Source organism: Dama dama, chromosome 22, assembly GCF_033118175.1.
Source record: "Dama dama isolate Ldn47 chromosome 22, ASM3311817v1, whole genome shotgun sequence".
In the NCBI taxonomy this organism is placed as follows: Eukaryota; Metazoa; Chordata; class Mammalia; order Artiodactyla; family Cervidae; genus Dama; species Dama dama.
This window is the reverse complement of record NC_083702.1, coordinates 44,568,072-44,590,233: the sequence shown is the minus strand read 5'-3', so window position 1 is coordinate 44,590,233 and position 22,162 is coordinate 44,568,072. Positions and strand designations below refer to the sequence as shown.

At 48.7% G+C, this 22,162-nt stretch overlaps 1 protein-coding gene and 2 pseudogenes across 1 annotated transcript; 2 read left to right on the top strand and 1 right to left on the bottom strand.

The window, feature by feature from the left end:
• The first annotated feature begins 1,492 nt into the window (after positions 1–1,492).
• Positions 1,493–3,410, top strand: LOC133043925 (myosin-10-like). Its single transcript, XM_061125361.1, has 3 exons — positions 1,493–2,352; positions 2,873–2,944; positions 3,187–3,410. The coding sequence occupies exons 1-3, from the start codon at positions 2,272–2,274 to the stop codon at positions 3,319–3,321; spliced, it is 288 nt and encodes a 95-aa protein (XP_060981344.1). The 5' UTR covers positions 1,493–2,271; the 3' UTR covers positions 3,322–3,410.
• Positions 3,411–10,438: 7,028 nt separating this feature from the next.
• LOC133043107 (apolipoprotein L2-like) lies at positions 10,439–21,850 on the top strand (annotated as a pseudogene).
• On the bottom strand, positions 14,154–16,868 carry LOC133044034 (zeta-crystallin-like; annotated as a pseudogene).
• Positions 21,851–22,162: the final 312 nt, after the last annotated feature.

The following is a 22,162-nucleotide window of genomic DNA, read 5'->3' as shown; positions in this document are numbered from 1 at the left end:
CTGTGCGGCTGATCCAACTCCACGGTGACGCGTGTCAGGTGAGATCCCTGTCATTCTGAGCAACAGAGACTGAGTCTGGCTAAGTGAGTGCAGAACAGCATGCCCTGGGAGGGAAGAAGCCCAGGTCAGAGACTAGAAAGATGTCCCCAACGTGCACAGTTCAGGGAGGACAGGAAGCAGGACATGTCCCCCTCCAGGATCCCAAAGTCTGGCCCCTGAGGTCTCGTGAGCAGGGGTTTAGGTCCAAACACCTGGAATCTCAGTATCAAGGTCCCAGGAGAGAGAATAACTTGGGTCTGGGGACTGTATCCGTGGACTAATAGTTCAGGCTGAAGGATGAGGAAGATGAATGAGTAACAGGGACCCAAACCCTGGGGGAAAGTCTCAGGACGAGAGGCTCCAGATTTAGTGCTTCCTGGATGCACATGTGCCCTTTTCTCAGACCAACAGAAATGACTCTCCTCATGCTGTTCTGGGTCCAACCACCCCACACAGGACAGTAAGTGCCCCGCCCACTTCCCCAGCTGTAGACGAATCATTGCCACCTGCTGTATCTTGCAGTGATGTCAGGGGGGAAGGGCCCCAGGGCGATGCCAGTGCATCTCATGCTCCGTTGGACTCCCTTCTCAGTGTTCTGCATGTATATTATATATGTGCAGGCAACAAGGAGGTGCAGTAGAGACCCCGGCCTCCAGGAACATTGCTCCCCTGAGACCAGTTTTCACTGGGATCCCACTCCCTGTCCCTCTTTGCTGCGGGGAAATTCATGCCTATGGAGCCTGGGCTGGGCAATCACTGTGTCAGCACCATCACCTGGGTCCTCGTTAGATCCTCACTGCCCTTCTGAGAGCAGGTGCTATCACTGCAGTGGAGAATAGGAGGAAGCTGGGCCCAGGGGCCAAGGGAGTGGCTGAGGCCCCTGCCTTGGAAGGGCCATTCTGGGGGGGCCCTGTGGGTGCCTTGAGCCTCCTCCCTGATCCATGTTGAGCTGATTGGTCGGGAGAAGGCAGCGTGTCCTGTTCCTGAAGGAAGTGAAGCAAGCATGTGGTGTTTCTGTAGCACAGCTCATCCTGGGCCCAGGGCAGTGTACCCACCCCCCTGGGAGCCCAGACCTTGCAGCTGTCTGTCCCCACCTGCTGTCCTGTCCCACGTGGGTGAGACGGGCAGGGAGGTGTGCTGCACACGTGTGCCCGCCACCCAGGACCTGCGCACCTCCGGGCAGAGCCTCTACTGACAGTTTCATGTGTCTCTCATGCCTCGGTGCTGGGCATCATTCAGATCCTGCTCCCATCTCTCAACAATGCCTGGAAGTTCATATTAACTTGTTCTTTTCCAAAAGCTGCTGTCCTGGACCTCATACCGCTGATGACAGCTGACTCTGGGCAGAACCCTCCCTCCAAAGATAGGGACAGTGTTTTTGAGAGAAAGCAGATGTGTTATGACCAACCATTCTTTAACCTGATAATTAAAGAAGCTGTATGTTTCATATGAAACCACTGCAAGTAACAGTTCAGATTCAGGAAATGGGGTAAAACCTAGAGAAGTAAAATAATTCCCCAGTAAGATTATTGGACATCTCCCTATAGTACAGCTATGTTTTTAGAAGCAAACCTCAAACATCTTGTCATTTCTTCTATAAATACTTTAGTTTATCCCTTTATTGTAAAAAGGTCTTTGCCTGGTGACCAGACCCTAAAGGATCTGCCCGCATGCGGGAGACCCGAGTTCATATCCCTGGGTCGGGGAAGACTTGCTGGAGAAGGGAATGGCAACCCACTCCAGTATTCTTTCCTGGAGAACGTCACGGACAGAGGAGTCTGGAGAGCTACAGTCCACGGCTTCACGAAGACTTGAACACAACTGCATGATTAACACTTTGCAAATGTCTAAGTTTTCTCTGCCCATATTGTTGGAAGTTTAGGCTCTTGCAACTTCCTTCATTTTCAATAACACTGCAGTGAACATATTTGTGTATGAAGCTTTCTCATCTTTGAGGCTGTTTTTCTGGGGCTTGGCCCTGCAGATGACATTGTTGGGGTAAAGGGAATGAGCACTTCAAGGCTCCCTGTGTTTGACCCATCCCCCCGCCACCGCCACCCGCCCCGGGTGTCCCTGAAGGCTGACTTTGCCACCGAGGCCTTGGCCAAGGCCACCTAAGAGCGCGTGTTCCACTGGCTGGTCCTGTGCATCAACAAGGCTCTGGACAAGACCAAGAGGCAGGGCGCCTCGTTCACAGGGATCCTGGACATCGCTGGTTTCAAGATATTTGATATGAGCTTCTCTCCCTTGAGCCCCCTCCTACCTCCCAAGTCTCTGCGGCTGCCTTTTCCAGACATGCCTGGATATCTGCAGGTGAGGGTTGGGGAATTGTCGGGAGTGTGGCACAGCCCCCTGGGTGAGGGCCACACCTGTAGGCATTTTTGGCTTTGTTACTGCCAAAGTCATGGCCAGCAAGTGGCAGAGCTGACTTCACACCACCTGGCACACAGCCTCCAGTGACTGGATCCCAGGGCTTGGACCTAACTGAACAGGGGTGTCTTCAGCCTGTTGAGTTCTGGCTTAGACGAAAGCTGGTTCTTCTCAGTAAATTTTGTTGCTTGCACAGAGTATCTAACAGTTGGATATACTCAGATGCTGGGTTACACCTAGTCTGGGCCCAGCCTCCTCGTCAAGGTCAACGACAACTGTTGATGAGAGACTTGTCCTGTCACAGCACTGCTCCCAAGACACTTGTGGCCCTTGTGTGCCATCCTGCACCTGGCCCCACTTTCTTGGCTTCCCCTGCTTCACTCCTTAGGTTCCTAAGTATGTCGAAGCCCCTCTTGAGTTTAAACTACCTGTTTAAAGAAACACACTTTCCCTAATTACCTAGGGTAATGCTACCGAAGCCCCGATGTCCGCTGCCACCTTTGTTAGAAATGCATGGGGACAGAGATGCCAGCAGGTAAGATCCCTTCAGGGCCCAGGTTCTGTGTTTCTTTGCAAGTCTGACTCCTTAACTGGCCCGTGCTGGCCCCCTCCTGCCCCCTTGCTGGCGTCCCTCCATCCCACTTTCCCTGCACCAGGAGAAGTCCGTCCGTAGAGCGTAAGCCCGTAGGCCAAGCCCGATCCAGGGCCTTGGCCTTTCTCCAGGACTCCGTGGTGGCTGGGGTGGCATGTGGTCAGTGGCCAGCTCTCCTCTTGTAGATCAAGGCCCTGGAGCTCAAGAGCAACCTGTACCACAGGGGCCAGAGCAGGTCTTCTTTGGGAGCCGTGCTAGCCCACCTGGAGGAGGAGCGGGATCTGAAGATCAAGGACGCCATATTCGGCTTCCAGGCCTAATGCAGGGGCGACCTGGCCAGGAAGTGAGTCCCGGGACGCCCACCAGCGCCTCAGGGCCCCCAGCGGTCCTGTGGCGGAGGCATTGAGGAAGCGGGGCCTGGGCGCCCTCACGCAGACAGGTGTCCCCCGGGGAGGCCACGTGACTTTCCCGCCCCCCTGCTTCCTGGGTTTCTGCCTGAGGCGTAAAGTGAGCAGGCGGGAGAGGTGACTGTGCTCAGATTTTCCCTGCAGGGAAACCCCCTGCCACCCTCTGTTCCTCCCTGTGTCCCTTCTGTAGGGGTGACACCCAGAGCCGGCTGTCCCCAAGGACCCCGAGCCCGAGGCGGAGGCGCCCTGGTGTCCCGGCGGCTCCTGCGGGGTAGGGGCGGACCTGTGCAGGTCAGTGGGCGGGGCGGCTGCCCGTGAGCCCCTGACTCCTCTGTGTCTGCGCTCTGGGGCGTCTGCCCTGGCCTGAGCCCTGAGCCCTGGGAACAGGGTGTCAAGTGAATGTTTGCAGGACGTGAGCTGCTGACACTCTCCCACCAAACACAAGTCCCTGAGTTGGTAGAACAAAGCGCCCACCTGTCCCCTCCTCTCAGCGCCCTTACCTGCAAAACATATCAGATTCATAACCGTTGGCTTTAAGACCAAACTATGGAGAATCCCAGGACAGAGGAGCCTGGTGGGCTGCCATCCACGGGGTCGCATAGAGTCGGACATGACTATATCAACTTAGCATGCATGCATGCATTGGAGAAGGAAATGACAACCCTTTCCAGTATTCTTGCCTGGAGAGTCCAAGGGACAGAGGAGCCTGGGAGGTGAGACAGGTGAGGTCACGGAGGACTTTTCAGAGGAGGTGATGCCAGATTTGGGCTTTGCAGAAAGCATTTCTCCCAGTTGGATGCAGCAGGTGTCTCTGGCAGAAGAACCTAGAAATGTGAGCGAATCCTAGAAGCCACCTGGACGTGGTCCTCAGCAGCAGAGTATGACCACTATGCACTGAGCAACTCATCTGTTCTAGGACTGGACCACATGCTGGAGGCACGAAGGTGAATGAGGCAGGCAGGCTGGTGAGTGTGAGGTTGGAGGGGTGTGAAGATGGAAATGGGTGGGCAGTGATTTGCCGAGGGACTCACGGTGTGTGAGGTGACAGATCTTCCTTCATGGAGCCTGAGACGGAGTGGACTGTGTCAAGAAGGTTGAGGAATGTCAGGACTGGGCTTCTTTCTCTAAGGGGGTCAGCTGGAGGTGGAAATGGTCTCAGGGTGGGGCCCGCTGGGCCAGGTGTTTGTTTCACTTGAACCACTCAGAAGTGAGGGCTTTGCTTTCAGTTCTGCTTCCCAGAGTATATCTGAGCACAGATGGTGTGTGTGGTCATTGCAGAGACGCACAACTGGTGGCTGCATCTGCACAACTGAGACATTATGGATCTTGTTGAGACTCAGCCAGAGGAAGACGCCTGGGTAAGGAGGGGAGAGGGACCCTGCCCATCTCCCCGTCCTCAGGATGAATGTCTGGGAAAGGATGATGTCACTAGTTGACAGAAGGGAACTGGAAGCTCAGAGAGGTGAGGTCATGGCCAAGGCAGCAGATGAAGCAGGGGCAGAGCCTGGATGTGTAGGCAGGTGTGTCTGAGGGCTTCCTCCCAGCCGAGGGCCCCTGAACAGAGCAGAGGGAGGGCGGCCCCCGTCCCGGTGGGCTCAGCTCAGGACGTGGACCCCTGAGACGTGAGCGGTGAGCCCAGGAGGAAGGTGGGTGTTGGGTGTGCTCAGTACTTTGGGAAACTGGAGGAAGCAGAAGGGTGGAGGAGGACAGGGGAATCAGAGCCTCCCCTCTGATGGTGGGTCCACCTTGAAGCTGCCCCCAGGGTGCTAGGCTGGGGCTGATGGGGGAAAGGGGATTTTTTTTCAGTTACAAGGAATCAGGGTTTGTTGAAAAACCCTGCCTCTGAGTGCCAGGCTCAGTGCCAGGCCCTCGGGGACACTGACGCCTGGAGAGAGACAGGACACCAAGCAGGGAGTCAAAGGGCATTGTCTTCCTCTATTCGCCAAGCCCTCTGCTCAGGATGTGGGTGATGGGTGGTCCTGTGTGGGGAAGATGGCCCTGCTGGAAGAAGTGAGAAGGGCTCAGTGCACAAGGTCCACATGCAATCCCGGTGTGGCAATATTAAGATAAAAAGCCAAATTCTATAGACATCAGTATAACAGGAGAGACATGAGCTTAGATCTATGTTATTTACTGGCACAGACAACCCTAGAAGCATTGGGTTAATAAAACCACATTCCCACCCCTCCTTCGTACCCATGTCCAAAGGCCTGGTCTTGGCCTCCTCTCTGCCCACAGAGAGCTGTGTGACCCTGGGCAAGCCACCTCCTGGGGAATTGGTTGTTCTATTCTCTTACTAAGTTTTTAAAAGCTGATTTCCATTTTCCCTGTGGGTGCGGATGTTTTTTCTGACCTGGTTTATGGGATCCGTGGCAATTTTAATTTCCAAGAGTTCAGCAGGTCAGAATTTCTTTTATATCTTGTTGAATGTGTGGATTTAGAAAGGTTTTCTCAAATCAATGTTATTTTTAATGCATCCTTCAGTCCCTTCAGTTTTTTCTCTCTGGTTTACATTGGATCCTTTTGAATGAGTGACTGATTACTACCTTTAGTTTCTTTTCCGCCTCTTTCTCTTTCTGTTTCTCCCCCTTCTACCCTCGCTCCCGCTCTAACTTTCACAGGGGAACTGGGGTTGTGCTGTGTCACCAAGAAGCTGCTTGTTTCATGTCCCCAGAAGGGGTCCCACCCCTCATATTTTGGCCAGGCTGTGCCCAGGAGGGCGGATGGTGCCCAGAGACCCCGGACAGGAGGAGCAGCAGAGAACAGACAGGGCCCCTGATGATGTGGGTAGGGTTCTCAGACCTGGGGAAACTGAGCAATAAGAGAACCATGACCAGGAATGTGTGACCTTCAAGAGGAGCTGGAGAGGAACTGGCGGAAGGTGGCAGAGGGAGGCTAGGAGCTGGGCCTCCAGGGACAAGTAACCCGTCACATAGTGAGGCCAGTGGGGAAACACATTTCATGGGGAGGGGCAGCCTGTGCCAAGTGAGGAGTCAGAGTCCTGCAGCAGGCCCTGTGGAGACAGAGAGTGTGAGGAAGACAGGAGCTGGGGCAGTCGGGAGGGTCTGGGTGCTGGGCTAGGGACTTTCTTAACGCCCCTTTCCCTTCCCAGGGAGCATGGCTGCAGGCACATAAGGGACATGGTTGGGGAGAATCTGTCTGCCCATGAGGAGGGGAGGGATGCATGACTGGCCATGCAGCTGGGCAGGGACAGGCTTCTCCGGGCTCCTCCCCTCTCCCACCAACAGCCTTTCTAGGAAGGGAACATTCAGAGGCTAACAGAGGAGGATGCCCTGGATAGGAATCCAGCAGATGAAGCACTGCCCACATCCACACCCACGTGAGGCCACAGACAAGTGTCAGGACCAGGCCAAGAATGGGAGGGAAGGACAGAAGGATGAGTCAAGTGTTTGACGCATTTACAATTGTTTGTCATCCTCCAGGAGCCGGCCCTTCTGCCCGAGCCCTCCTCTTCTTGCTGACTTGACTCTGTTCTCATGTTTCAAGATTTCCATAGGCTGACCTGTCTCCTGGGGTCCTGCAGCTTCTGGGCAGAGAAGGAGGCAGTGGGCCATCCAGCCTTCCTCTCCCATTTGTTTGGAGGAGGGCCTGCCTTTGTGAATTCTCTCCCATCCACATGACAATGCTTCCAGCCTTCGCCCCCAGGTACACCCCCTAAACACAAGCTGGTGGTCACTGTTCCTGAGGGGGAGCTGTGAGCATCGCAGAGGAGGGTGTAGAAGGAAAGATTCTAGGAGTGGAGCTTAGGTAAGGGGATTTGGGGGGAGCTCTAAGGAAATGGGGTTGCTCTAGATTGGGTGCTGCAGAGAATGGGGGGCAGCACTACCATGGGGTCTCAGTAACTCCATCAGTGGAGAGGGGAGACCAGAGAGAGGATAAAGCTGTAATGGGTAAAGATGGAGCAGTCATGCTTTTCAGCCAAGGGAGGGGGCGAGGTGTGGGTGAGGGTGCAGTGATGGGTGTTTGCTGTCTCCTCACTCCTGCTCTCAGGGTGACCCTGTGTGAGGCTGGAGTTCTGTGAGAGCCTTTACATCCAACAGGAGAAGAGCATAGCCCTGTTGTGACACCAGGCCAGCCTCGGGACGTCAGGGGTTCTTTCTTTCTCAATCCTTTGTAAAGATTCATGTAAATAAACAGAAAGGAATATACCCATAGATGTCAAGACTCCTCTTATTATTAAATTCAATTAACACAGAATATTCCCATCACATTCACTCTTCTTTGCAGCATAGACACAAAGGAAAGGCACCAGCTCAGGTGTGTCCAGCTCTTCGCAGCCTCATGGATGCAGCCCTCCCAGCTCCTCTGTCCATGGGTTTCCCAGCAAGAGTCCTGGAGTGGGCAACCATTTCTTCCTCCAGGGGATCCTCCCTGCCCAGGGATCCCATATCTCTTTCGCCTTGCGTCCCCTGCATAACCACCTGCATTCTTTCTAATCTTTGTGTCTCTCGTTTTGGCCATACATTTCTAAAGTCCTCTCATTTGAATTTTGTTAAGAACTCATGACCTTTCACACACTCAGCCTGTCTCAATGAAATGTATTCAAAGCAATCATTGTCTTTTAATATTATTATTATATGTGAATGTCCCCTTATGACCACTTCTCTGACCATCTTCAAGACTATCCTGTCTCTGCAGGCGTGGAGATGCCAGTCTCTGGGATTCACTTCCCCGGCAAGGGGTATACCTTCCTTTGAGGGGACGGAAGCCCATGGGTGCACACGTGGGTGGGCAAGATGCTGCTGGACAATATCTGTTTACAGTCCACTCATGCTTTTCAGCCAAGCATGTTCACTCTCGTTACTCTGGTTTAGCTCTGTTTTCTTGCCTACTTTTCTAGAGAACCAGGTTTCATCAACACAAACATGGCTCCTACACTGACAATTGTCACAGCAGGAGTCACACATTTCTTGTTGGCATTTAATTCAACTGCCTCCATGATCTTTAAGGGGGTGGCCCTAGAAACCACCCCATTCTTGTGGGTTGTACCTGTATAAAGTGACTTCTGTTGTCTTACAGTTAAAACAATCCAGTCCTAAGTGCATATGGTTAAAACAGATCAATTTGTAGAGGGTTCTGCTCATTCCTTCCCAAGGAAAAGCTTCTTCTTTAGATAGTTAATCAGTCTCTTGAAATGATATTACTACTTTGGGAGGTAGAATAGTGTGAGAATGTGTACGCAGGAGACAGGAACCTGGATTTGGATTCTGGCTCTAGCACTAGCTGTGTGGCTTGAGTATATTCCTTAACCTCTCTGAGCTTCAGTTTCCTTTCTTATAGGATCATTGTGAGAACTAAAAGGAAGTGAATTCATCCCAAGCAATTGGGAAGGTGCCTGGTGCAAAGTGGGAAGTCATCAACCACAATCGCTAATAAGTAGTAGGTATTGCATTTTGCTTTTTCTTGACTTAAATTTGATAGGATTTATTTACTTCTTATTAGGAAAAATGAGGATTTCAGTTATTTTTCTACTTTCTATTGTACCTGTCCCCTTCTTCTCCTTATATCATTATTCCACTAATTGTATATCCTCCGTTAAGAAGCTTTGTACTTGTAAGCACTTTATTTACATCCTTGTTTCTTATGCTCTCGACTGGACCTACTATTTCTTGATTCCCAGCTTTATAAACTGAGATATTAATCCTCCTCCTCCTTTCAGTGCTTTGCCTCCCAAGTTCTAGAAGTGTATTTCGATTTTTAAATTAACAAGTACATTTACTTCACATATTTAAATACTCTGTTTCATTTTAAAAGATAAAGATTGTATTATAATGACTATAAATGAAAGAAAACTAAGATTTTTGAATCACTATATTATACATCTGTGAGTTATATCATAGTATATATATTCATATTGATTCAGTTTTAAAACAGTCTCCAAAGGACTTGGACAGAGATATATTTACTTTAGATATTTAAAAAAAATAAAACAAAACAGTTTACATTTTTTGTGATATTTTAATACATTTTTTATGAGCTAACTTGTACCATATAGCTGCTGATGCTTCTCAGCAGGTCCGTTCAGTTCAGTCGCTCAGTCGTGTCAGACTGCTTGTGACCCCCATGAACTGCAGCACACCAGGAATCCCTGTCCATCACCAACTCCCGGAGCCTACCCAAACTCATGTCCATTGAGTCAGTGATTCCATCCAACCATCTCATCCTCTGTCATCCCCGTCTCCTCCTGCGCTTTAGTTTTTCCTGATCTTTCTCACTGTCTTCATCTTCACCCCTTGCACTGTTTCTCTTCAACATTTGCTCCATTTCTCTCCAACTGTGCCTCATGGGATACCGAGCCCCCTATCCCCACAGACTCTGGACTTCTTATCCCATTCTGGACTGGTTTCTCTCTTGGTCTGCTGCACACCCAGCTGGGATCCTTGGATTCCCTTCCCACTGGGTTGATGTTCCTGATTCCTGGATCCCACGTCTATCTCTCTCATGGGTATCCTTTACCTTCCTCCATAGTTAAACAAACACGTAATCTATGTTTTTTCATGCATCTCATTTTCAAGTAACCTTCTAAAAGTCTGGTGAAGAGTGAAGGCTGCTGTGAATGTGGGATGGGATGTGGGGTTGGTGAGCTTGTCCCCTGCTCTCCCCTAGGCCTCCTCTCATCTTGCCCCCTCTCTGGGGCTCTGCCCAGCAGACCAGTCTTCTCTCCTGTGAACACGCTCCCTGTTTCTCTCCCTCTCCTGCACTCCTCTTTATTCAGCTATCACTTCTCCATCCAGTGAGTCTTCAAACATTTGTTGAACACTCTGGTCTCCTGTTGCCCCCATGCTTGTTTTTATTAGCAGCAGAGGGAGAAGAGGGAGGCTATGGTTCTTGAGCCCAGTGAGTGGGGAGGAATCCAGTCTACCAGGGGCAAGATGTCTGACCTTGGCCAAATCATAAAACTTCTGTACTTCAGCTTCCTTATCTGTAGATGGGGATACAATATACACATATCAAATGTTAATGGAATAACATACAAGTTATCATATGTAAAGTTTCAGAGCCAATACCAATGCAGAGCGATGACCACAAACACAAGTCACTCTTATCCGCGGCTGTTATTATACCAGTACGTACGTTGACTATCATTTCAGTCAGGTCTCAGGAGGAGGAGTTGACAAAGGCTCTTTTGCCTCCTGAAAACAGTAGTTAAATGTAATCAACATCTGCTTTCCTTCCTCTTCTCCCATGGCAAGATAATCACATGCAGAACCAAAATAAATTTTTTATATATAAAGACCTAAAGCTTTTTTTTTTTAAAGACCACTGAGAATGGGAAAGTCTGAAAGGATGGACACCCTCATATGTTATGAGTGCAAACATAAATTATGACAGTTTGTTTGCATAACAGTGTGGCTCTAGGTATGAAAATGTTTTAGGTATTGATGCCTTGTAATTTAGTAATTGTACTTCTAGAAATAGGTTAAGGGAACAGTCTCAAATGTGAGTGAAGTTTAATACAAAGAGAATGTTCCTTATTATTTACACAAAGTATTAGAGACAACCTAAAGTGCAATAGTCAGGGGAGGACAGGGCACCATTCAGGGTCCTCAGCCATGCAGGGCAGGGATACAGGAAGTGGGGTGGGGCTGGTGGGACTCCAGGCCCTTGGGAGATAAAGGCTCTTGCAGAAGCAAGGAAGACCTGGGCTGTCGGATTGCACCACCAGGAACTTTGTCAAGGCTGACTCGGGCCTGGGGAGCAAGATATCGTTTAGAATGAGAAGAGTCATTTACCAATAAACATATATCCACAAGTAATTATTTTCATATATTAAATGGAGTAGAGCATAATCATCACAAACCTGGGATGTGGATCAGAAAGACTTGGGTTCAAATCCAGGCTCTGGCACCAGTGTGAAAAACTGGGCTGACCTAAAGTTAGATTAGTTTCAGGAGCCTACACATCATAGACACTGGATCAACATCACCTATTACCAGTTAGTAACAGAGTTGCTCCAACCTCATGTAGTTTCCAGAGTATTCCTTCCTATCTATTCTTCTGTCTCTGGATTTATTACTCCTATAACTTCACAGAGGACTGTGAAGAGGACTGTTTTCTCCTTGTACCCCAACAGGATAACAGGACTATGACTCGGAGGAAGTTGGATGAAGATGAGTAACTTTCCTTAACTAGTGACCTACAGAGCCCAGGAGACAGAGAACCATGCTGGGTTAAGTCCCCGGTGGCACTAGTGGCCGTCTCAGGCAAACCCACCAGGGACCTCACCCTCACTGCTCCTTGAAGCCACTGCTCACTTGTGATTGAGCCCACAATCTGTTTTCTCTTTTCCAAGGGTGAGGTCACACCTCCTTCCAGCCTGACGGAAACAAGGAGCTGAAGGGAAATCTCTGAGACCCCGCTGCTGCTATCATGAGCTCAGAAAACCTCGGAGACTGCTTATGTAGGCAGCTGCCTCTTTTCTGGCCAGTTCCTACATGTGACCCAGAATTGAGGGTGGTTCCTCCAGGCAGAGTTAACCTACAGAGGAATCAAGAACCAAGAAGAGGAGAGATAAGCATCCTGGAGCCCCCTAGAGGGGCCATGTGGAGTTCCCCCAACAGGGGTGTGTCCACAGAGCCTCTTCCCCAGCCCTCTCCTTGGGAAGCCACTTGCTAGGTACTCACTTCCTCCCCCACTGCCCTCTAGCAAGTGACTCAGAAGTGAGGCCAGGACAGCCCATGGGGGGGGGGGGGGGGGCGGTGTGGGACAGCAGAGGGAGTCCCCAGGCCCAAATGGGGCAACGAGAGGAGGTCCCCCAGGGTCCCTGGAGCTCCTCCTGCCCTCTCCCTGGCCCAGCCTCCTCCTGCTCCCAGACCCTGGGGCATCACCACAGACACCATTCCTTCAGCTCTCACCCTGCCACCCACCCAGCCGCTCTGCAAGAGTCCGCGGACAGTGAACTGAACCCCAGTCTACCTTTGCCACCTCCCACCTGGAGGGGAAGGGTGACCGAGTTGTTCACAGGATCACATCTGGCTCCACCCCTCCTCCACCTGGCTGATCCCCTCCCCTGCCCATCCTGAGTGTCTCTGATTAGGATCCTCTCACATAGCAGTCTCACTCAATGGTGGGTGGTCCTAAACCCTTTTTAGAATGAGGTCACATTGGTTTACAATGTTCTATAAGTTCACGCGAACAGCACTGGACTTCTCCTTCTGTGTGTGCTGCGGTGTGCTGCTGCAGCCTCTGCTTAGCTGCGCAGTTGTTCTTGACGCTTTGCGACCCCCAGGACTGCAGCCCACCAGGCCCCTCTGTCCATGGGATTCTCCAGGGAAGGATATTGGAGTGGGTTTCCATGGTCTCCTCCAGCTGCAGCATGCTCACCACCAAAATTTAGCTGGGAAAATCCCTATGTCGCAGAATGAAGAAATCACAGGAGTTTAAAATAAGGAGGATTCATTCATGTCCAAGAAGTGTCTGACACTTGACCTTGGGTTCCACCTCTGAGCTTTCTGCTCACTGGCCTTGGGTTGTCTCTTCTGTCTGAGTCTCACTTCTTCTTCTGTGAAAAAAGAATAATGCCTCTGTGTGTTCATGTACCAGGAAACACATCTTACATCGTGTCCCAGCCCATATATATATATATATATATATATATATATATATATATATATATATATATATATATACATATATATACACACATATCTCCTAGTTGCCTACATCTTACCTTCAGTTCCATAAACTCTAGATCCCTGAAATCACACAGGGATTTTGGTAACTCATTTGAGCAGTGATCTTGCCCTGTACTGATCCAACGTTAATTATTTTCATTACATTCTTTATCCCATTTAATGTGAATATTCTTTTGTTTCACTGCCAAAACACGAAAGCATTCATTTGCAGGGTGCTGCCAGTCTCTGCTAGAAGTAACTCACAAACACACAGGCCCTGTGTTCTCTCTGTTTGTGTATGTGGATGTGCTCGTCTGTTCAGTCGTGTTCCATTCTGTGTGACCTCATGGGCTGTAGCCCGGCAGGCTCCTCTGTTCTTGGGATTTTCCAGGCAAGAATACTGGGAGTGGGTTGCCATCTCCTATTCCAGGGGATCTTCCCAACCCAGTGATCGAACCCACGACTCCTGTGTCTCCTGCATTGGCAGGCCAATTCTTTACCACTGTACCACCTAGAAAGCCCTCGTTCTCTTTCTAAAAATTACAACTGTAGATTCCTGAAGACATCTAAATCTGAGGTTTGGAAGTCCAGCATCATCAAGGTAGTGGTGGTTTCTGGTGAGTCCTCTCCACCTGGCTTGCAATTCCTAACTACCCTCTAACTGTGTCCTCACATGGCCTTTCCTCTGGAGGAGGGGGCAGGAAGAGGGAGAATCTGGTGTCTTCTTGTCTAATAAAGGCAACAATCTTATTGGATTAGGGCCTCACACCTATGACTACATTTTACCTCAATTGTCTCTTTAAAGGCCAACCTTCAAATACATTCACTGGTGGTTAAAGCTTCAACATGTGAATTGGAGGGTGAGGGTGGGAAAAGCAGGTCCATCCATGACCCAGGTGACTCTACCAACAGTGCCCAGGTGATCACTCCTCAGGAAGAAGAATTTTAACAATTTATACTAAATAGCATTAAAAAAAATTTTGCTCTAGAATTTGTTGTAGTTATCATATTATGATAACAAAAGCAGATCATTCTTAAGGCATAAACTTTGTTTATTAATTTAAAGAAAAATATATGATCCCCGTCACACATAGATACAATTCAGAATGGTTACTTCCGTGAGCTGTGAGCGAATCCAGTATCCTTGGCCTCTGAGGAGAAGACTTCAATCTGGAGCCAGAGACAAGGCTGGATCATTCAGAGCTTTTTCGTAGTAGAGTTTTATTAAAGTGTAAATGGGGTAGAGAAAGCTTCTAAGATAGACTTCTGAAGGGGACAGAAAGAGTGCCCCCTTGCTAGTTTTTAGCAAGGTGTTGTATACCTGATAGCAATCTGCTAATCAGATAAAAGAAATGACTCAGACAGAGAGTGTTGCACCAGGCTCCCCTCCCACAACATGCATTTTGAGATAGAATGGCACAAGGGGACTCACCTCTGGCCATAGAACAATTGACATGAATCTTGAAGAAAGGCAGATTTCCAAGCAAATGAATAGTTTCATTAACCCAGGTTAAGAAAAACATTTCCATGAGAAATACATGTTGGTTAGCTCAAGGTTTGAGAAAAAGTTAAGTTCAGGGGGCCCCAGGTGTCATCATGGCAACACAGGATTACAAGGAACCTTTTAATCTCATGTAGATAAGGGGGAAATAACAGCTGCCACTAGCAGTTTATTTCCTCCTGCCACTTGGGGAGCCCTGTCCTTCCTCCCTGACTGTTGTCCTTTATTTCCCCCCTTTTCATTTAGGAGAATATGGCTACTAGGGAAAAGGCTGGGCAATTCTGTTCAGACTGCTTCGAGCTGGCCAAGTACACAGAGCCTAAATTGTTGAGGCAGCATGTTCTGCTTACCCTCATATTGAGGATCTTTGATCCAGGAGGCCCCAAGTAATAGTTGGAGAAGGCTGTGGCACTTGGAGGAGCTTGAACCACCATTTGTGACTTAAAAGCCTTCATGTGGCCAGAAACAAGTTGAATCAATTAATACATATATATTTGGGAACTATGCGCCTGATGTGCTAAGTCACTTCATCATGTACGACTCTTTGCAACCCTATGTACTGTATGTAGCCCGCCAAGCTCCTCTGTCCATGGGATTCTCCAGGCATGAATACTGGAGTGGGTTGCCATGCCCTTCTCCAGGGGATCTTCCTGACCCAGGGATCAAACCCACATCTCCTACATCTCCTGCACTGGCAGGCAGATTCTGTACCACTAGTGCCTCCTGGGAAGCCCAACTATGCACCTAGTATCATATCATACCAGAGATAAGGCTGATGTCCTCAGACAGTACATGGATCATTGGTAGTCAGTGATTAACCTAGTGAATAGCATAAAATATTGGGGAATATTGGGAAAACTAACAGATTTCTCTGGACATGGTTTATCTTGCCCTTCTGAGAGACCGGTAGATCTAGATGAGATTAGTTTAGAAAAGGGGTCTCATTTAGTTCAGAGAATCGTCAGAGTCCAGTATAGCTCTGGGTTAATCAGAGACTAAAGAACCTTTGTAAAGAGAACTAGGCTTGGGAATCAAGCAGTCTTCTTTTGAATTAGCATGTTTTAGTCAAAGGTATGGAATTAATGATAAGCATTGGTTAGGAATTTCTGTAATGTCCTCCAATGCCAAGTGACCACTAACATCCTATTTCCCACTATTCCTTGATGAGAGGTAGAAAGTGTAAAGAATATTCCCAGCTACAAAATAAAGTGTACTCCAATGCCTATGAATCCTAAGATAAATATGTTTTAAATAGAAGAAACCCGCTGAATCAAATGATGGCTAAGCAGAGCAAATGCAGTCTACATAAAACTAAGGTAAGAAACCTTTTAATTACACAGGAAATCAATGGCAGGATTAATGATTTTAAGAGAAGAATCATTTTTCCTGTAGCCCCACTGCTGTGAATGATATCTTCATGAGCCTGGGCCGCCTTCTCCAGTGAATACCGGGGACCTATTACTGGTCTCAACTAACCAATTCATCCCAGCTTGGAGGGCTGCTGCAAACTGCTGAAATTCGTCCTTGGAGGATGAAGGGAGAGCTACTCCTTTTATGCTAGATTCCTTTGTCATGGATCCTGTGGGTTTATTTCAATAGCACCTCTGCGGCCAACAACTATTACTCATCCTCTATGTGACAAAAAATTTAAATCTTCACTAAGTTTGACATTAGCAAACATTTCAATAATCACATCAACTCTTTTTTCACCAACAGATTTCTTAGTTTTATCAATATAATTAGCTTCTTTGTGATTAAACACTTCGTGAGCTCCATTTTGCCAAACAGTCTTTTGTCCTTCCTCAGTAGTAGCTGTGCCCAGAATCTTTAAGCCATAAGCTCTAACCATTTGGCCTGCTGCTCTTCCAGCTCCTCCACTAGCCCCAGGACACTTTCTCCAGCTTTCACATGGGCACTGTGGAGCAGACTCGATAAGCAGTAAAACATGAGATGCTGATGGCAGCTCCTTGTTTGAAGTCCAGTTTTTTGGGGAAGCGTGTTAACAGTGTGATGGGCTCCCAGAGCATACTCGGCGTAGCCCCCAGAGATGGTCCTGGTAGTGAATGTCACCTTTCTTGAAAAAAGATACATTCTCTCCAGCAGCTTCTACCATCCCAGCCACATCTCAGCTAGGAGTATAAGGTGGAGTGGTTTTATACTGTGAGTGCCAGAGAGAATATATACGTCCACTGGGTTTACACCACATGCTTGGACTTTGTTAGAACCTGGTGGTCTCCCAGAATTGCTACAGCAACATCCAACTGGAGCTTCAGCACTACGGGTCCACCAAATTCCAAAAGTCAAATAGCTCTCTTCAACTTCTGTCACCATGGTGATCTAGATACCTGTTCTAGAGTGGATTGTCAAAATCTGTGAGCCCTCCCCCAGGTTACACAAGGTTAAAAAAAAAAAAAAAAAAAAAAAAAAGCTACCCAACACCATTTATGATCCACCACAAAATCTTCTGCGCTTTCCCAGTGAAATAAAGAATCTGCCAGCAATGTGGGAGATCTGGATTTTATCCTTAGGTTGGGAAGATCCCCTGGAGGAGGGAATGGCTACTCACTCTAGTATTCTTGCCTGGAAAACCCCATGGACAGAGGAGCCTGGCGAGCTTTGGTCCACAGGGTCACAAACAGTCAAATAGGACTGAGTGACTAACACTTTCCCTTTTTCTCTTCAGAAATTCTTCTAACCTTATTCCCTTTCCTTTCATCTAGATATTGAGATCTTCTTTGAGGATGTCGCTGAGTGTCTCTGGGACATACTCAGCAGAGAGGAACTGCTTCTCCTGCTGACTGAATTCCTGAGGAAAATTGAGGCGAAGGCTGGTTTGTCCAGGTAACCTCCACAGGTGGATCGGTGTGTCAGGAGGGTCACCCACACCCCGCGGCACCAGACTAGGTTTCTCCTAGCAGGCACACCTCCTCCAAGCAGGACCCTGTGGTGGGGGTCGAGGATGTTCCTTCTCAGTATCTCATGAGGAATGTTTCCTCCTTGTCATTTGCTGGCATTGAACAACCTCAGGTTGAGAGAAGATGAAACCTGTAAGGAAGGGGCAGGTTATGTGACCTTAGACTAGTTACTGAGCTATTCTCTGCCTTTGCTTCATCATCTGTTCAGTTTTATTGTGAGGATACTGAGCTCTTGCATGCAACCGTCTTCCCATGTTGACTGATACAGAGTAGGTATTCAATCAGTATTAACATTTAAAAAGCTTGTTGGGAAGAGTTTTCTTTCTGGTGATGAGAACCAAGCAGAATTTCCTTTGGGGCAAGTCAGAAAATCCTGACGCCATCATGTGTATTACTCGGGCTTCTCCCTAGATAAAGCCTTTCTAGTCCCCATCTTAGGAACTGTACCAACCCTGCAGGATCCTGCTGGCCCACAAAGCAGAGAGGCTGGAGAGGAACTGGGTGGAGCTGATGGGATCCTGGATCTAGCCGTGCCCACCTCCTGGGTTCTGGGCTTATGTGTTAGAGTTTCAGATTTGCACGTGTCCAGTGGGAATAGTAATTCAATCTGATGGGCTATGGTGATGGCCTCAGAGTGAACTGCAGGGTCAGAGGTGGGGAACCAAGTGCAGTCATCTCATCCAAAGGTCCAGGAAGGCCCGGACCAGGGTCAGACCCAGGGGTCAGGGTGGAGCAGAAGGTCCAGGTTGGAGGACTAGTAGGCAGCCTTGCGAAGCAGGACCAGGACTAGAGTGAGGAGAGTGGGCCCCGAGGACACAGAACTGAAGGGAATGTGACTCTAACAGAGGTTCCGGGAGTGGGAGCGGGGACATTTCTTCCCTCCCTGACAGGATCCCCTCATGCTGGGCTAGAGGGCCCTGGGTGACCGTGACTTCACACCCTGCCTGGGACCTGGGCTCTCCCTCCATCTGGGACCCTCTTCTAATCTACGTGGACTTCCCCTGTCAGTGGGCAGGTCATGTGGCTCAGTGAGCCCTCCAGGGTCACAGTGAGTGGCTGTGATTGTGTGTCATCTGAGGGATTCTGAGGAGCCTTGTGCATCCCCACCCAAGAGGAAACACTTCCTCCACCAGCTGTGCAAGTGCCAGTCTCTTCAGGCTCAGCTGTTCAGATAGATGTTTCCTCAAGCCTCTTGAATCTTTAGAAGTTCCATAAAGTTGCACATGACCTTGGGGTGCTGGCTCATGAATTGTCACAAATTAACATGTGACACCTGAGAGGTCAGGGGTGCTGAGTGCTGGGTCAGGAGTCAGTGAGGTGGGCTGGAGAGTCCAAGAGGAACCAGCAACACATCTCCTGATCTCCAGGCAGCTGGGGCAATGGATGGACTCAGGGACCTTCTGCTGGGAAGGCCAAGGACACAAGCCTTAGAAGACAGCAGATGGCAGACTTAAAGACGGTTAAGGTGCCTCCTAGTTCTGACTTTGGGCTTTTTTTTTTTCTTCTACAAATTCTAAGTCATAGAGACAGCCAATCTGCAAAGGGTGAGGGCACAGTGCCCAGGACTATGCTTTCATTTGAACCAATGGCGTATTTAGGGGATCCTCAAAACCCCCCTCAGGTTTGAGAATTCCCTATAGAACAGACAGGACTCACTGAGAGCCATCATGATCCCAGTGTATTACAGGAAGCCTGTGGGTTTCCATCAGCCACAGGGCAGAGTCTGGGCGGATTTCACACCCAGAGCTTCTATTGTCCTCAGGATGCGTTACTATTCTGGAGCTTGGTGAGTGGCAGGGCACAGGGAACACTGCCTGCCAGGGACACTCGCCCGTTTAAAGACAAATTACCCTGACTTGTGGTCTCCAGCCCCTCCCAGAGTTCAGACGAATGTCCTAGAGTCCACCTCCTCCAGAGGCCCCATCACATGTCTCCTTGTCAGAATGAACAGTGGCCAAAAGGCCCAGGCAGACAAGGACACTGGTACCAGCCAGAATATTCTAGGGGCTTAGGGACCACTTTCCTGTAGCCAAGAGCAAAGATCAGGTTGACTCCTCACCACACACTGAGGCCCTTGAATGCAAGTTTCCTGCTCTAACACCACTTCTCTTCATTTCTCTGTGGAGTTCCCTCTCACCAACTCTTTCGAAGTGCTGGTGTTGCCCTGTCTCTGAGACATCTCTACAAAATGCGTTCTGTTTTTTTTCCTTTGGCTGAGCCACATGGCTTGTGGGGTCCTTGTTCCCTGACCAGGGACTGAATCATGCCCGAGGCAGTGAGAGTGCAGAGTCATAACCTCTGGACCACCGGGGAATTCCATCCAATATCTCCCTTAAGTTACAAGTATCCTAAGGTGACTTTTGTTTATCTGTTAGAGGATTGAAGAAGTTTATGGAGCATCTACAAGGTATAAAACCTGTGTTTAATGTTGAAAGAGGAAATTTTACTTTTGTAAATTTCTCTTCTAATCGATTTATAGTACTATCTCTGTATGTATGCAGAATAGACATTTTTGAACCTATTTTACAGACAAGCAAACTGCCTTTCTAACCCTTTGACCTTCACGGTTACAGGAAAGACATGAATGCACTACATGGATATCTGAATGAATTGAAAAGAGACTTGGCTGGGAAGGACCAAGAAACGCTCCCAAAAGAGCAGCTGGATAGGAAGAGGTTTCTGAAGAAGTTTCCTCGGGTGACGCAGCAGCTGGTGGAGCTCATAAGCAAGCTCCAGGAGCTTGCAGACAATGTAGACAAAGTCCACAGGGACTGTACCATCTCCAACGTGGTGACCCACAGCACCGGCGCTTTATCTGGCGCCCTGACCATCCTTGGCCTGGCTCTGGCACCCGTGACAGCCGGGGCCAGTGTGGCGCTCTTAGCCACTGGGATAGGGCTGGGAGCAGCAAGTGCTGTGACGGCTGTGTCCACCAGCATCGTGGAACATGTAAGTAGGTCATCAGCAGAAAACAAAGCCAATCAATTGATGTCAATTGCTGTCAAGAAATGGAAGGTGCTCCTAGAGGTACTCAAGAGCAACCCCCACATTATTGTCACAACAGAGAAATTGGCAAAAGCCGAGAAACACCTTGAAAGAAATATCCATGCCATGGAGACAGGTGAAGTCAACCCTGACTCTGCAGCCAATGCAAACATCCTCGTGAGCCCTGGGAGAATCTCAGCCCCAGCCATCCAGCAGGTAGAGGCAGCTTTGAAAGGCACGGCTTCGGCAGTTACCAAAGGAGCCAAATCGTGGGTGCGGCCACTGCAGGTGTCTTCCTCCTGATGGATGTGGGCTTCCTGGTGAAGGAGTCAATGCACCTGCATGATGGTGCAAAGACAGCATCAGCTGAAAACCTGCGGCAGCGGGTCAGGGAGCTGGAGAGGAAGTTGGAGGAGCTCACCCAGATCTATAAGCATCTGCAAGAGGACCCAACTCCACCACCCCCAGAGCACTGAGGGTCCAGGGACACATTCAGGGTCAAGGTGCGGAGGCACCTTGTTAGGGAAAAAAGGAGAGTGAGACAAAATTGTTGGAGCTGAGGGTTAGAAAACTGGCATTTCTGCAGCTGAGCACGGGAGGGAAGTGATGAATGTAGGTGATAGATGGGGAGAGAGAAGGAGCCTGGATTAAGGGAGGAAGGGGGACTAGAGAATTGGTGGGGGCCGAGGGAGAAACCTCTTATTTTTTTCATCCTATGAACTTTTTGTTTTGTTTTGAGGAACAGTCGAATAACAGTGGTGTGATAGTTTAAGGTGAACAGTGAAGAGACACAGCCATACACATACATGAATCCATTCTCCCTCAACTCCCTTCCCATCATAAACCACTTACTTTGAACTAAAGAAGTCACTGGGGGCAGAATGAAAGGAGAAGCAGGGGAACTAGCAACAAGAGACCAGAAATACAAAAGGGTTGAAAATGGGAGATAGAGAGGTAGGATTGTTCGGATCCAGAAGAAGCAACAGGGGCTGCTCTATTGCCCTTCCCAGGGTTTGATGCCCCATCAAGAAGAGTCTCCTCCTGGCGGTGGTCTCTAGCCCTACTTCTCCAACAACTCACCTTTGATTCCAGCATTTTATCTCAATTAGGCTGTGACTTCTTTTGTCTGCTTGTTTCTTTAATTGAAGTAGAGTTGATTTACAATATTTTGTTAGTTCAGGTGTACATCGAAGTGATTCAGTTATACATAATCCATGTATATATCTCTATTCTTTTAAATTTTTTCATTACAGATTATTATAAGATACTGAATATTATTCCCTGTGCTATACGTAAAGTCCTTGTTTTTTTAATCCGTTTCATGTATGGTAGTGTGCATCTGTTAATCCCATACTCCTAGTTTACCCCTCTCTCTCTTTTGTAACAACAAGTTATGTTTTCTATGACTATGAGTCTGTTTTGGTTTGTTCATATGTTCATTTGTACTCTCTTTTTTTGGCCATGCCAGGCAGTTTGTGGGATCTCAGATCCCTGATGTGGGATAACCGTGGCCATAGCAGCAAAACCACCAAATTCTAACCACCAGGGAACCACCAAGACTATTTCTTAGATTCTCCGTATAAGTGATATTATATGTCTGTCTTTTCTCCCTGACTTACTTCACTTAGTATGATCACCTCTAGATCCATACATGTTACTACAAAAGGCATTATTTCATGCTTTTTATGGCTGAGTAATATTCCATTGTTTGTATGTAC